This window comes from Geotrypetes seraphini, chromosome 6 (genome assembly GCF_902459505.1).
Source record: "Geotrypetes seraphini chromosome 6, aGeoSer1.1, whole genome shotgun sequence".
In the NCBI taxonomy this organism is placed as follows: Eukaryota; Metazoa; Chordata; class Amphibia; order Gymnophiona; family Dermophiidae; genus Geotrypetes; species Geotrypetes seraphini.
The window spans coordinates 242,036,258-242,049,443 of record NC_047089.1 but is presented as its reverse complement, the minus strand read 5'-3'; the positions used below and the strand labels follow the sequence as shown (position 1 = coordinate 242,049,443).

The following is a 13,186-nucleotide window of genomic DNA, read 5'->3' as shown; positions in this document are numbered from 1 at the left end:
GCATGCTTTGTGTTTTTAAAATTTTATTGTTGGTAGATCATTTTGACTTGGCCACAAAGGTAAGGGGGAGGGAGGGAGGGGAGCTGCTGAAAGACATCTAGTAATCCTTGCAGGCTTGACTGTGCAGGGAATTATTTTTGTAAAATCATGTTTTGTTATGTGACTGGCATTATCTAGACTTTAATTTCTATGAATGAATAGAATGAAAATGATATAAAATTACTTGCTTGCGGGGACCGCATGTTCCGGCTCACACAAGGAAGGAGGGGGTGAAAGGGAAAAAGTTTCTCTTCCTTGGAAATAGATTCTGAAGTGACCTCATCAAAGAAGACCAGCACCAAATGTACAAGAAATCCCTTAAACAATGTCAAAAGAGCCCAAATTAGAAAACTGCTACTGCCTTGAGACTCCATTATTGAAGGAATCAACTTGAAATCACAGAAGAGACAGGAAAAGGTTAAATGCCTCATGGAATCCTCAGGTACAAAACACAAACCAAATTGTGAATGAAATCAGAGCAGACAGTAAGAATTATAAAATTGATGTCATTATCCATCTGGAAAAAAAGGCGTACTAGAAATAATGCCTCAGCAATACAATTTTCAGAAGTTCTATTTGCTCATGGTAAGGGAGAAGAGAGACTGCTAGTGATGGTGGGGGGACTGATAGAAGATATGAAAGAAGGGTGGTAGAAAGGAACAGATGGTAAAGGAGGGAGGGAAGGGTGGTGGTGGAAAGGAATAGAACAGACATTGAAAGAGGGTAGAGAGGAACAGACCCTGAAAGGAAATGTGGAAGGCAGAGTGGGGAGAAGACGCTGGAAGGGAAGAAGACAGATGCCAGACTATGGGGGAGCGGAGGGAAGAAGATGGGTGCTAGACGGGGACGGTGACGGAGCAGTGAATGGGATGGCAGTGGCGGTGACGGGGCGGTGAAAGGGATGGCGGTGACGGTGACGGGGCGGTGAAGGGAACAACGGTGACGGGGCGGTGCAGAGGATGGTGGGCCGGGGACGGTGCAGTGACGGGGACAGATTTTTTTCCCCGTGTCATTCTCTAGTCTAAGCCATGCGTACGGTTCAGCCAGATGAAAGGAACAGTCCAAAGCTGGCAGTGGAGAAGGGAACAGATAGTACAAGAATCCCTTTAACTCCTCTATTTGTACGTTCAAATTATTATTTGCCTAAATACATGACTGTGAAAATAAAATTTATTTTTTTTTAATTATAATTTTGAATACTTATAATATCCAATAAATTCAAAGGAAAAAAAAGGAAATCTCATAAACAATACATAATCATACATACATAATAGAAACTGCCCAGGAGGTGGACCATCTGGTTATGACTGAAGTAAATTTGACTGAATTTTTGGAAGACACTCAGGATGTGATCCAGAGTCGGTCCACCCTGGTGATAACATGCGTGAGTGAGATAGATAAGATGTTAATAATGAGACTTTATTTTAAAAACAGGTTAATGAAATTTTGTGGGGATCTGGTTAGGATTTTTCCGGATGTCTCTAGAGCCACTCAATTAAGAAGGAAAGAGTTTTTGAAGTTGAAAATTAGAGTTTTGGCTCTAGAGGCATCTTTCTATCTGAAATTTCCTTGTAAATGTTTAGTTAAAATGCAGGATATTGAGTATGTTTTTCGGGACTCCATTCAATTACAACAATTTTTAGTTGCGAGAGAACAGAAATGAGTTGTTTCATTTTGCTGAGGAAAAAGAGAAGAAATTTACAGTCAAACCTCGGTTTGCGAGTAACCCTGTTTGCGAGTGTTTTGCAAGACGAGCAAAACACTCAGCAAACTTTTGACTCGCAAACCGAGTGTTGACTCAATTTGCGAGCACTCCCCCCCCGATAACTGACATCGCTTCCCCCCCGCTCGCAAAGGCCCCCTCGCTCCAACCGGCAACCCCCCCCCCGCCAGTACAACTTAAATTTACCCACCTCCCCGTCTAGCACCAGCACCGGCACCGGCACAGCTCGTGTGCCTAGAAGATCTTCCGGCTTCCTGCTTCGGGTCATAGACAAAGCGCGCCTTTGTCCTGGCACGCTTTTGACCTGACACCCCCAGCTTCTGCCTCCCTCCCTGCCTTGAGCATGCATCTGCGCATGCTCAAGGACTTCTATTCTCCCTCTCGCCGAGAATCTCGGCGAGAGGGAGAATTAGAAGTCCTTGAGCATGCGCAGATGCATGCTCAAGGCAGGCAGGCAGAAACCGGAGGTGTCAGGTCAAAAGCGCGCGCTTTGTCTATGACCCGAAGCAGGAAGCCAGAAGATCTTCTAGGCACATGAGCTGTGCCTGCGTGTTGGTGCCGGTGCTGGTGCTAGACAGGGAGGTGGGTAAATTTAAGTTGTACTGGCGGGGGGGGGGGCCGGTTCGTGCAGTTGGAGTGAGGGGGCCTTTGCGAGCGGGGGAGGGAGCGATGCCGGTTATCGGGGGTGGGAACGTATCAAAGCGAGTTCCATTATTTCCTATGGAGAAACTCGCTTTGAAAAACGAGCATTTTGGATTACGAGCATGCTCCTGGAACGGATTATGCTCGTAATCCAAGGTACCACTGTATATCCCAATTAAGTAAGGAATGATTCAAGGTTTGTTAGGACGTCCTGAGAATCATCGTCCTTTATCTTTTCCTGAAAATTTGTTTGTTTAGAAATTGTAACATGTCTCCCCATTAATGTGGGCTTAAAAAGGAATTATGTAGGTGAAATCACACTTTTTGAATGAAACTGCTATCGGAGTCGACGCAACTCTAGCTTCCCCCAAAAATGTTTCAAGTGCAACGGTTCTACAAAACACACAGGCACCGCAAACACTTAACGAAACGTTTGCAAGGAAATTGACTTCTGAGACAACCGTAACTCCTCGTTAACCCCTCCCCTCCTTTCACAAAACCCCGCAAGAGGTTTTTTTTTTTTGTGCCGGCCGACGCGCTGAATGCTCTGCGCTGCTCCGACAGTCATAGAGTTCCTATGAGCGTTGGAGCAGCGCAGCGCATTCAACGCGCCGGCTAGCGCTAAAAATCTCTTGCATGTTTTTGTAAAAAGGGGGAGGGGGGGCAAGTGAGCTGTGAATATGTGGGTTCAGTCAGTTCTGCTTACCTGATGCTGTCATCTGGGCTAAGAACAGCAAATACAGGGACGTGGCATCCACTTGCAGGTGGCCCCATTCGTCATCGCCAACCGCAATGCCGCACGTAGCCGTGTCGTATTTGGCATGAAGACAGTCCGTTGTGCTCTGCGTATGCTTGAATTTTTCAACTTTGTTCATCTGGATGCCGAAGGCAGTAAAATCAGTACAATTCACACTGGGGTTATCACAAATTTTTTTTCAGTGTTTCCCTGAGTCTATAAAGTCCGCCGAAAATTAGGCGCCAAAATCAGCGCCGATTCGATAAAACTTAGGCGCCCATTATAGAATCACGCTCAGCATCGCCTAAGCGTGCTTAGGAGGTGGTTCAGCATCCAAAACATTTAGGCGTCTCCAAATTATGCCAGGGTTTTTCTACGCCGACAGTTAAGACACTGATGTCAGAGCCTAACGGCGCCTGATTCACAAAGGGGCGCCTGGCTCAAAAACACGCCCATGATCAGCCGCTGGCCACGCTCACTTTTAGTGTAGGCGCTTTGGGCTAGACGCCTCCTTTTAATAGAGCTGCATTTTTTTTTCCAGATAGTCAATTAACTTTCAATTAAGATCGATTGTGAGGTGTTGAGTGCCGACATCAGCTCTGATTAAGCCCATTGATCAATTAAATCTGGTGCCGATATCGTCGTCTAATTTTAGCTGGACTTTATAGAATCAGAGCCTTAGTACCGTTTTAGCTCAAAAGAGGTCTAGAAAAGTTTGGGGGCTTTTTTGTTGTATTTTATTTATAACCGCTCACAATATAAACATACATAATAAAAATACATAAAATACACATGAAAACACAAACAAAATAAGCGACCAGGCCTTCCACAAGTACAAATGCCTTTAATGTCCATATTTCATGCTACAAAATAGTTGCCTCTTCAATCACTTCCTAAAAGCATCATGATTATGAAATGTACAAAGGTAGCCGGTTCCATTTCTGGGGTCCCCCTGCAGGAAAACATGTTCCTCTTCCCTACCCCAAGGGCCTGCCGTTACAAGACTTTTTTTTTGGACAGGACACTGGAATATCAGGCGGGGAAGATGAACTCCCGGATAATTCCGTTGACTGTTCAAGCCAATTCTTATCCTATATTTAGGAAATTATTGAAAATACATCTATTCGATAAACAAGATGGTTGAGACTTTAAGACAGGGCTGCCCAAGTCCGATCCTCGGGATCTACTGGCAGGCCAGGTTTTCAGGATATCCGCAATGAATATGCACGAGAGAGATTTGCCTGCACTCGCCTTCTTGGTATGCAAATCTCTCTCGCGCATATTCATTGTGGATATCCTGAAAACCTGGCCTGCCAGTAGATCTCGAGGACCGGACTTGGGCAGCCCTGATTTAGAGTGTTTCATTGCATGGCACCTAAATATGTGTCCAAGAAGTTGCTAATTTATGCTCCTAGGTCAGGGGTAGGAAACTCCGGTCCTCGAGAGCCGTATTCCAGTCGGGTTTTCAGGATATCCACAATGAATATGCACGAGAGAGATTTGCCTGCACTCGCCTTCTTGGTATGCAAATCTCTCTCGCGCATATTCATTGCGGATATCCTGAAAACCTGGCCTGCCAGTAGATCTCGAGGACCGGACTTGGGCAGCCGTGCTTTAAGATGTGTTCTTTTTAGATTCCGCATTTCAAATGTACTTTTTATTATGTTTTATATTTTAAATGTATTTTTATCTGATTATGTATTTAATGATGTAGTAGTTATGGTAATTGATTTTTCGGAATTGTATTACTAACTGAAATGTTCAGTCTTACAGCTGTGAACTGCCCAGAACTGCTGGTGGGGCAGTAAATAAGAAAATAAATTATTATTGAGGAACACTGGTCTAAAGAGAGTAGGAGCCCACAAGCGACGTCAGATGGAAGGTGTAAGTTAGCAGCTTCGGGGTGTTTTGTTGTTTTTATTTTATATTTAAAAAGTGTATAGTCTGCACTATCCAACGTTCTGGGCAGGTAACAATAAAACACGTAGGACTCCTTTTACAAAGGCGCGCTAGCGGTTTAACGCACGTAATACCGCGTGCTAAACCGCCGGCCACGTTAGCCACTAGCGCCTCCTCTTGAGCAGGCGGTAGTTTTTAGGCCAGCGCGGGGGTTAGCGCATTATGAAAAGTCGCGCAGCTTAATAAAAGGAGCCCATAAGTCATCAACAAATAACAAGTCTCGGTATATAACATACCCCCCCCCCAATCCAATTGAATTTAGACACAAAGAGAGAAAAATTCTCTATACCAGTAAAGCACCTTCAATTGAACATAAGAATAGCCTTACTTGGGTCAGACCAATGGTCTATCTAGCCCAGGAGCCCGTCCTCACGGGGGCCAATCCAGGTCAACAGTACCTGGCCAAAACCTAAAGAGTAGCAGCATTCCATTCAGAATCCTAAAGAATAGCAAGATTCCGGAATCCCAAAGAGTAACAAAAGATTCCGGAACCTCAAGGAGTAGCAACATTCCGTTCAGAATCCTAAAGAATAGCAAGATTCTGGAACCCCCAAAGAGGAACAAAAGATTCCGGAACCCCAAGGAGTAGCAACATTCCATTCAGAATCCTAAAGAATAGCAAGATTCCGGAATCCCAAAGAGTAACAAAAGATTCCGGAACCTCAAGGAGTAGCAACATTCCATTCAGAATCCTAAGGAATAGCAAGATTCTGGAACCCCCAAAGAGTACCAAAAGATTCCGGAACCCCAAGGAGTAGAACATTCCATTCAGAATCCTAAAGAATAGCAAGATTCCGGAATCCCAAAGAGTAACAAAAGATTCCCGAACCCCAAGCAGTAGCAACATTCCATTCAGAATCCTAAAGAATAGCAACATTCTGGAACCCCAAAGAGTAACAAAAGATTCCAGAACCCCAAGGAGTAGCAACATTCCATTCAGAATCCTAAAGAATGGCAAGATTCCGGAATCCCAAAGAGTAACAAAAGATTCCGGAACCCCAAAGAGTAGCAACATTCCATTCAGAATAGTAAATAGCAAGATTCCGGAATCCCAAAGAGTAACAAAAGATTCCGGAAACCCAATGAGTAGCAACATTCCATTCAGAATCCTAAAGAATAGCAAGATTCTGGAATCCCAAAGAGTAACAAAAGATTCCAGAACCCCAAGGAGTAGCAACATTCCATTCAGAATCCTAAAGAATAGCAACATTCTGAAACCCCAAAGAGTAACAAAAGATTCTGGAACCCCAAGGAGTAGCAACATTCTGGAACCCCAAAGAGTAACAAAAGATTCCGGAACCTCCAAGGAGTAGCAACATTCCATTCAGAATCCTAAAGAATGGCAAGAGTCCGGAATCCCAAAGAGTAACAAAAGATTCCGGAACCCCAAGGAGTAGCAACATTCCATTCAGAATCCTAAAGAATAGCAAGATTCTGGAACCCCCAAAGAGGAACAAAAGATTCCGGAACCCCAAGGAGTAGCAACATTCCATTCAGAATCCTAAAGAATAGCAAGATTCCGGAATCCCAAAGAGTAACAAAAGATTCCTGAACCTCAAGGAGTAGCAACATTCCATTCAGAATCCTAAGGAATAGCAAGATTCTGGAACCCCCAAAGAGGAACAAAAGATTCCGGAACCCCAAGGAGTAGAACATTCCATTCAGAATCCTAAAGAATAGCAAGATTCCGGAATCCCAAAGAGTAACAAAAGATTCCCGAACCCCAAGCAGTAGCAACATTCCATTCAGAATCCTAAAGAATAGCAACATTCTGGAACCCCAAAGAGTAACAAAAGATTCCAGAAACCCAAGGAGTAGCAACATTCCATTCAGAATCCTAAAGAATGGCAAGATTCCGGAATCCCAAAGAGTAACAAAAGATTCCGGAACCCCAAAGAGTAGCAACATTCCATTCAGAATAGTAAATAGCAAGATTCCGGAATCCCAAAGAGTAACAAAAGATTCCGGAAACCCAATGAGTAGCAACATTCCATTCAGAATCCTAAAGAATAGCAAGATTCTGGAATCCCAAAGAGTAACAAAAGATTCCAGAACCCCAAGGAGTAGCAACATTCCATTCAGAATCCTAAAGAATAGCAACATTCTGAAACCCCAAAGAGTAACAAAAGATTCTGGAACCCCAAGGAGTAGCAACATTCTGGAACCCCAAAGAGTAACAAAAGATTCCGGAACCCCAAGGAGTAGCAACATTCCATTCAGAATCCTAAAGAATGGCAAGATTCCGGAATCCCAAAGAGTAACAAAAGATTCCGGAACCCCAAGGAGTAGCAACATTCCATTCAGAATCATAAAGAATAGCAAGATTCCAGAATCCCAAAGAGTAACAAAAGATTCTGGAATCCCAAAGAGTAACAAAAGTGATACAACTGATAGACTTACTCCAAAGAATGAATAAAGTGATGCAAACGCAGAATTTTCTTGGTAACCAGGCTATAAACAAGCAGAGGAGTCCTACGGCACTGAGCAGAAGCTGAGCTAAGGGTTAAACACACTCCTTGCACTCAGCTGGAGGGAGAAGGAAGACGTTCCTTTCCAGCAGAAGTAATCAATCATCACAGCTCACACAGAAGATGGGAAGGAGCCAAATTCTGCGTTTCAAAAGGCTCCCTTAACGGCTAGAACACGCCGAGGTTGCATTAAGGGCTCCTTTTACAAAACCGCGTTAGCGGTTTAATGCACGTTAATTGCGTATTTTAATCTGCCGGCCGCGCTAGCCGCTACCGCCTCCTCTTGAGCAGGCGGTAGTTTTTTGGCTAGCGCACACTAAAAATGTGCGCGCGATAAAGCCGCTAACGCGGCTTTGTAAAAAGGAGCCCTAAACGATTATAATTGTAACCGCAAAAACATCCATTTCCTGAAGAAGCTCTTGCTATCACAGGCAGAGCGAAACGGAGATCTTCCGTCGCATTACTTCCGGATGGCTGGGTAGAAAACTGCACCCGAGCTAAGTACTATTAATAAAATCAAAATAAGAAAAAGAAAAAAATATTTATATCTATATATAGTTCACACAATGCCAAAATAAAAGTAAAAAAAGAGGCATTTCGACCAATGATAGGCCGCATGAAGGTTACCAGCCAAGACTAGTTCTAACGGCCAGTAACCGTGGGCTCTTGAGATCTATAGTCTCTATTCAATATTGTTTACATAGACCCTCTCAATCTCGCATGGGCCTATATTTTAGGAGTTATTAGTGTGTTACACTGAAAAAACGAAGGTTAAGTTTAAGTATAGTATACAATGTTACATCATGCGCAGCGGAGGATAAAAAGGGATCCCTGTTGAACCAATAGGAAATCCGTCGACTACAGCTGATCCAAAATACCGCCATTAAACTTATCTACAAAGCCAGGAATACGACCACATCACCCCGCTACTACGAGAAGGTCATTGGTTACCAGTCTCCCATCGAACTACATAGAAAATACTTCAGCTCGTTGTCAAAATTAAACTTACCCACCCCCCAGCTTTTCTAGACTTCGTCCAGGATCTTCAGATCCACCGATCAAACCAAGTGGAGCACGCTTCATCCAAAGCAAGGCAAATCATAGGTTGCATACGCAGGAGTTTCGTCAGCCGTAAACCTGAAGTCATTATGCCACTGTATAGATCCATGGTGAGACCGCACCTGGAGTACTGTGTGCAATTCTGGAGGCCGCATTACCGCAAGGATGTGCTGAGACTGGAATCGGTCCAGAGAATGGCCACCAGGATGGTCTCGGGACTCAAGGAGCTCCCGTACGAGGAGGGGTTAGGGAAGCTGCAACTCTACTCACTCGAGGAACGTAGAGAGAGGGGAGATATGATCGAGACATTCAAGTATCTCACGGGCCGCATCGAGGTGGAGGAAGATATCTTCTTTTTCAAGGGTCCCGCGGCAACAAGGGGGCATCCGTGAAAAATTAGGGGCGGGAAACTGCACGGTGACACTAGGAAGTTCTTCTTCACTGAAAGGGTGGTTGATCGCTGGAATAGTCTTCCACTCCAGGTTATTGAGGCCAGCAGCGTGCCAGATTTTAAGGCCAGATGGGATAGACATGTGGGATCTATCCGCAAAGATAGATAGGGAGGGTCATTAGAATGGGCAGACTTGATGGGCCGTGGCCCTTATCTGCCGTCTACTTCTATGTTTCTATGTCCTCCCGATTAAAGAACTCTTCTACACCAGAAATACCACATCCTCTGCCCCTGCCCTCTGGAATGCCATGCCATCACAGCTCCGCCTTGAAAATTCTCTTGACAAATTCACAACCAAACTCAAAACCTTTCTATTTCAAGACGCTTACCAAAACACCAAACCGCCAGATAAGATTCTTTCTCCAAGCGACCTCCCTTTCCTCTGTTTTTATTCCTTCCCCTCGTGCCTCCCTTTAATTTTATTTTTTGATGTAATTTCAAATCTTCCCCTCCCTAAACACCCCTCGTATCTATTTGTGTCAATGTCCTGTTCTCATCCCGCCCATTTTAATTTTCACTTTTTAATTTTACATTTTATCACTTAAATTTTTAGCATTGTAAACCAACCAGATACATGTTGATGGTCAGGATATCAAATTAGGAATAAACTTGGAAACTTGGACTTGTTTAAAGGATCTTTGTGTGCACAGCCCTGCGGCATGTACGAAATCAAGGCCTCGGCTTCGCAGCCGAGAGCCGCACGGCAAATGCTCCGACACCCATTCAATTCCTATGGGCGTCGGAGCATTTACCGCGCCGGCCCGCAATACCGGCTTTTGTAAAAGAGGGGGGTAAGTTAAAATTTATTTAAATTACCTGTCTCAGCATGCAGTGCAGAAGTCCTCGCATGAGTTTCACGACGTTCTGTAGAAGCAAAGCATATACCGATGAGTTTCCAAAAAGGGAATCTCTTCCCTTTATATCTGGCCACTCTTTTATGTCAGATAATCAAAACAACACACCAGACACAAGATATGTAATTTTATGTGTGATTTTCATGATCAGTAGCCAAAAATCTGTAAGATGCACCCGAAAGTGTTGAAGAAGCAAAAACCTTGTTGTTCAGTGTTATCCATGAAAAAGAGCAAACATGCAATCACAATTACTATAAAAGACTGAAATAATTTAAGTAAAATTCCCATTACCTGTTGAAGCAAGAGAAGAACTACAGCCATGCTTTTTGTTGTTTTTTTAAAAATTTAAAAAAAATTTTTTTATAACTTGCTTTTCCCAAAGCGACTCACAAATATAAACATACATAAACATGATTTTAAAAAAAATGAAAATGCATAAAATACATATAAAAACAATCATACAAATAAGCGACCAGCGCTTACACCTAAACGGCTGCCTTCATGCCCATATTTCATATAGCAAAATAAATGTCTCTTCAATCCCTTCTTAAACCCAACAAGATTACTTTGCTTTCTGATATACAAAGGCAGGAGATTCCATTGTTGGGGTCCCCTATAGGAGAACATAGTCCCACGTGAGGAATTCAATCTCAGGCCCCTTACAGATGGCACATGTGGTGGAAGAGCCACATGTGGCTTGTAAGCCATGGGTTTCCGACCCCCGGCCTAGTGCAAGGGCACGAAAGTTAGAGCAAATTATATGACCATCTGGATACCAAATCATAGAAACATAGAAAAAGACGGCAGATAAGGGCCACGGCCCATCTAGTCTGCCCACTCTAATGACCCTCCCCTATTTAGCTCTGTGCAGAGATCCCATGTGACGATCCCATTTCTTCTTAAAATCAGGCACGCTGCTTGCCTCGATCACCTGAAGTGGAAGTCTATTCCAGCGATCAACCACTCTTTCGGTGAAAAAGTATTTCCTAGTGTCGCCGTGCAATTTCCCGTCCCTGATTTTCCATGGATGTCCTCTTGTCGCCGTCGGACCTTTGAAAAAGAAGATATCTTCTTCTACCTCGATACGGCCCGTGAGGTATTTGAACGTCTCGATCATGTCTCCCCTCTCTCTGCGTTCCTCGAGTGAGTATAGCCGTAATTTATCCAGCCGTTCCTCGTACGGGAGATCCTTGAGTCCCGAGACCATCCGGGTGGCCATTCGCTGGACTGACTCAAGCCTCAGTACATCCTTGCGGTAATAAGGCCTCCAGAATTGTACGCAATATTCCAGATGGGGCCTCACCATGGATCTATACAACGGCATAATGACTTCAGGCTTGCGGCTGACGAAACTCCTACGTATACATCCTATGATCTGCTTAGCGTTAGATGAAGCCCGCTCCACTTGATTGGCAGTCTTCATGTCTTCACTGATGATTACCCCCAAGTCCCGTTCTGCAACAGTCCTTGCTAGGATCCCCCATGCTGGCTCATAAAGAAGCTGATGTTCTTTCAGAGTGAGCCATTATGTCCTCGCTCGACTTTCCTGGTTAAAGGTATCTTCTAAAGCAGTGTTCCTCAACTCGGTCCTGAAGGACCCCCTTGCCAGTCGGGGGTTTTCAGGATATCCGCATTGAATCAGCATAAACTTGATTTGCATACGCAGCATCCATCATATGCAAATTTATTTCATGCATATTCATTGCGGATATCTTGAAAACCTGACTGTCAAGGGGGTCCTCCAGGTCCAAGTTGAGGAACACTGGTCTAAAGAGAGTAGGAGCCCACAAGCAACCATGGAGGCTGAAACGTCAGATGGAAAAAGTGTAAGTTAGCAGCTTCGGGGTATTTTGTTGTTTTTATTTTATATTAAAATAATGTATAGTCTGCACTATCCAACGTTCTAGGCAGGTAACAATAAAACACGTAGGACTCCTTTTACAAAGGTGCGCTAGCGGTTTAACGCGCGTAATACCGCGTGCTAAACCACCGGCCGTGTTAGCCACTAGCGCCTCCTCTTGAGCAGGCGGTAGTTTTTAGGCCAGCGCGGGGGTTAGCGCATTATGAAAAGTCGCACGGCTTAATAAAAGGAGCCCATAAGTCATCAACAAATAACAAGTCTCAGTATATAACATACCCCCCCCCCAATCCAATTGAATTTAGATACAAAGAGAGAAAAATTCTCTATACCAATAAAGCACATTCAATTTGAACAAAAGAATAGCCTTACTTGGGTCAGACCAATGGTCTATCTAGCCCAGGAGCCCGTCCTCACGGGGGCCAATCCAGGTCAATAGTACCTGGCCAAAACCTAAAGAGTAGCAGCATTCCATTCAGAATCCTAAAGAATAGCAAGATTCCGGAATCCCAAAGAGTAACAAAAGATTCCGGAACCCCAAGGAGTAGCAACATTCCATTTAGAATCCTAAAGAATAGCAAGATTCTGGAATCTCAAAGAGTAACAAAAGATTCCGAAACCCCAAGGAGTAGCAACATTCCATTCAGAATCCTAAAATAGCAAGATTCTGGAATCCCAAAGAGTAACAAAAGATTCCGGAACTCCAAGGAGTAGCAACATTCCATTCAGAATCCTAAAGAATAGCAACATTCTGGAACCCCAAAGAGTACCAAAAGATTCCGGAACCCCAAGGAGTAGCAACATTCCATTCAGAATCCTAAAGAATAGCAAGATTCTGGAATCCCAAAGAGTAACAAAAGATTCCGGAACCCCAAGGAGTAGCAACATTCCATGCTACCAATCCAGAGCAAGCAATGGCTTCCCCCATGTCTTTCTCAATAACAGACTATGGACTTTTCCTCCGGGAACTTGTCCAAATCCAGAGCAAGCAATGGCTTCCCCCATGTCTTTCTCATTAACAGACTATGGACTTTTCCTCCAGGAACTTGTCCAAACTTTTACCACATCCTTCAGCAACGTGTTCCCGAGCTGTTCTGTGAATGAGAAAAAAATATTTTCTACTATCGGTTTGAAAAAGTATTTCCCTGTAACTTCATCGACTGTCCACTAGTCTTTGTCAGTTTTGACGGAGTGAAAAATTGATCCACTTGTACCCGTTCTACTCCACTCAGGATTTTGTAGACGTCAATCATATCTCCCCTCAGCCGTCTCTTTTCCAAGCTGAAGAGCCCTAACTTTTTTAGTCTTTCCTCATACTAGAGGAGTTTCATCCCCTTGACCATCTTGCTCGCTCTTCTTTGCATGTATAAATACCACTAATTCATTACAAAGTTTTT

At 43.9% G+C, this 13,186-nt stretch overlaps 1 protein-coding gene across 1 annotated transcript in view; it reads right to left on the bottom strand.

The window, feature by feature from the left end:
• Window positions 1-13,186, bottom strand: part of PHKA2 (phosphorylase kinase regulatory subunit alpha 2) — a 188,289-nt gene that overhangs the window by 130,663 nt on the left and 44,440 nt on the right. The window contains exons 3-4 of the mRNA XM_033949037.1: window positions 9,894-9,941; window positions 3,111-3,279 (exon numbers count right to left, since the gene is read on the bottom strand). Of these exons, the coding sequence (XP_033804928.1) occupies window positions 3,111-3,279; window positions 9,894-9,941 (217 nt within the window). The remainder of the gene's footprint in view (window positions 1-3,110; window positions 3,280-9,893; window positions 9,942-13,186) is intronic.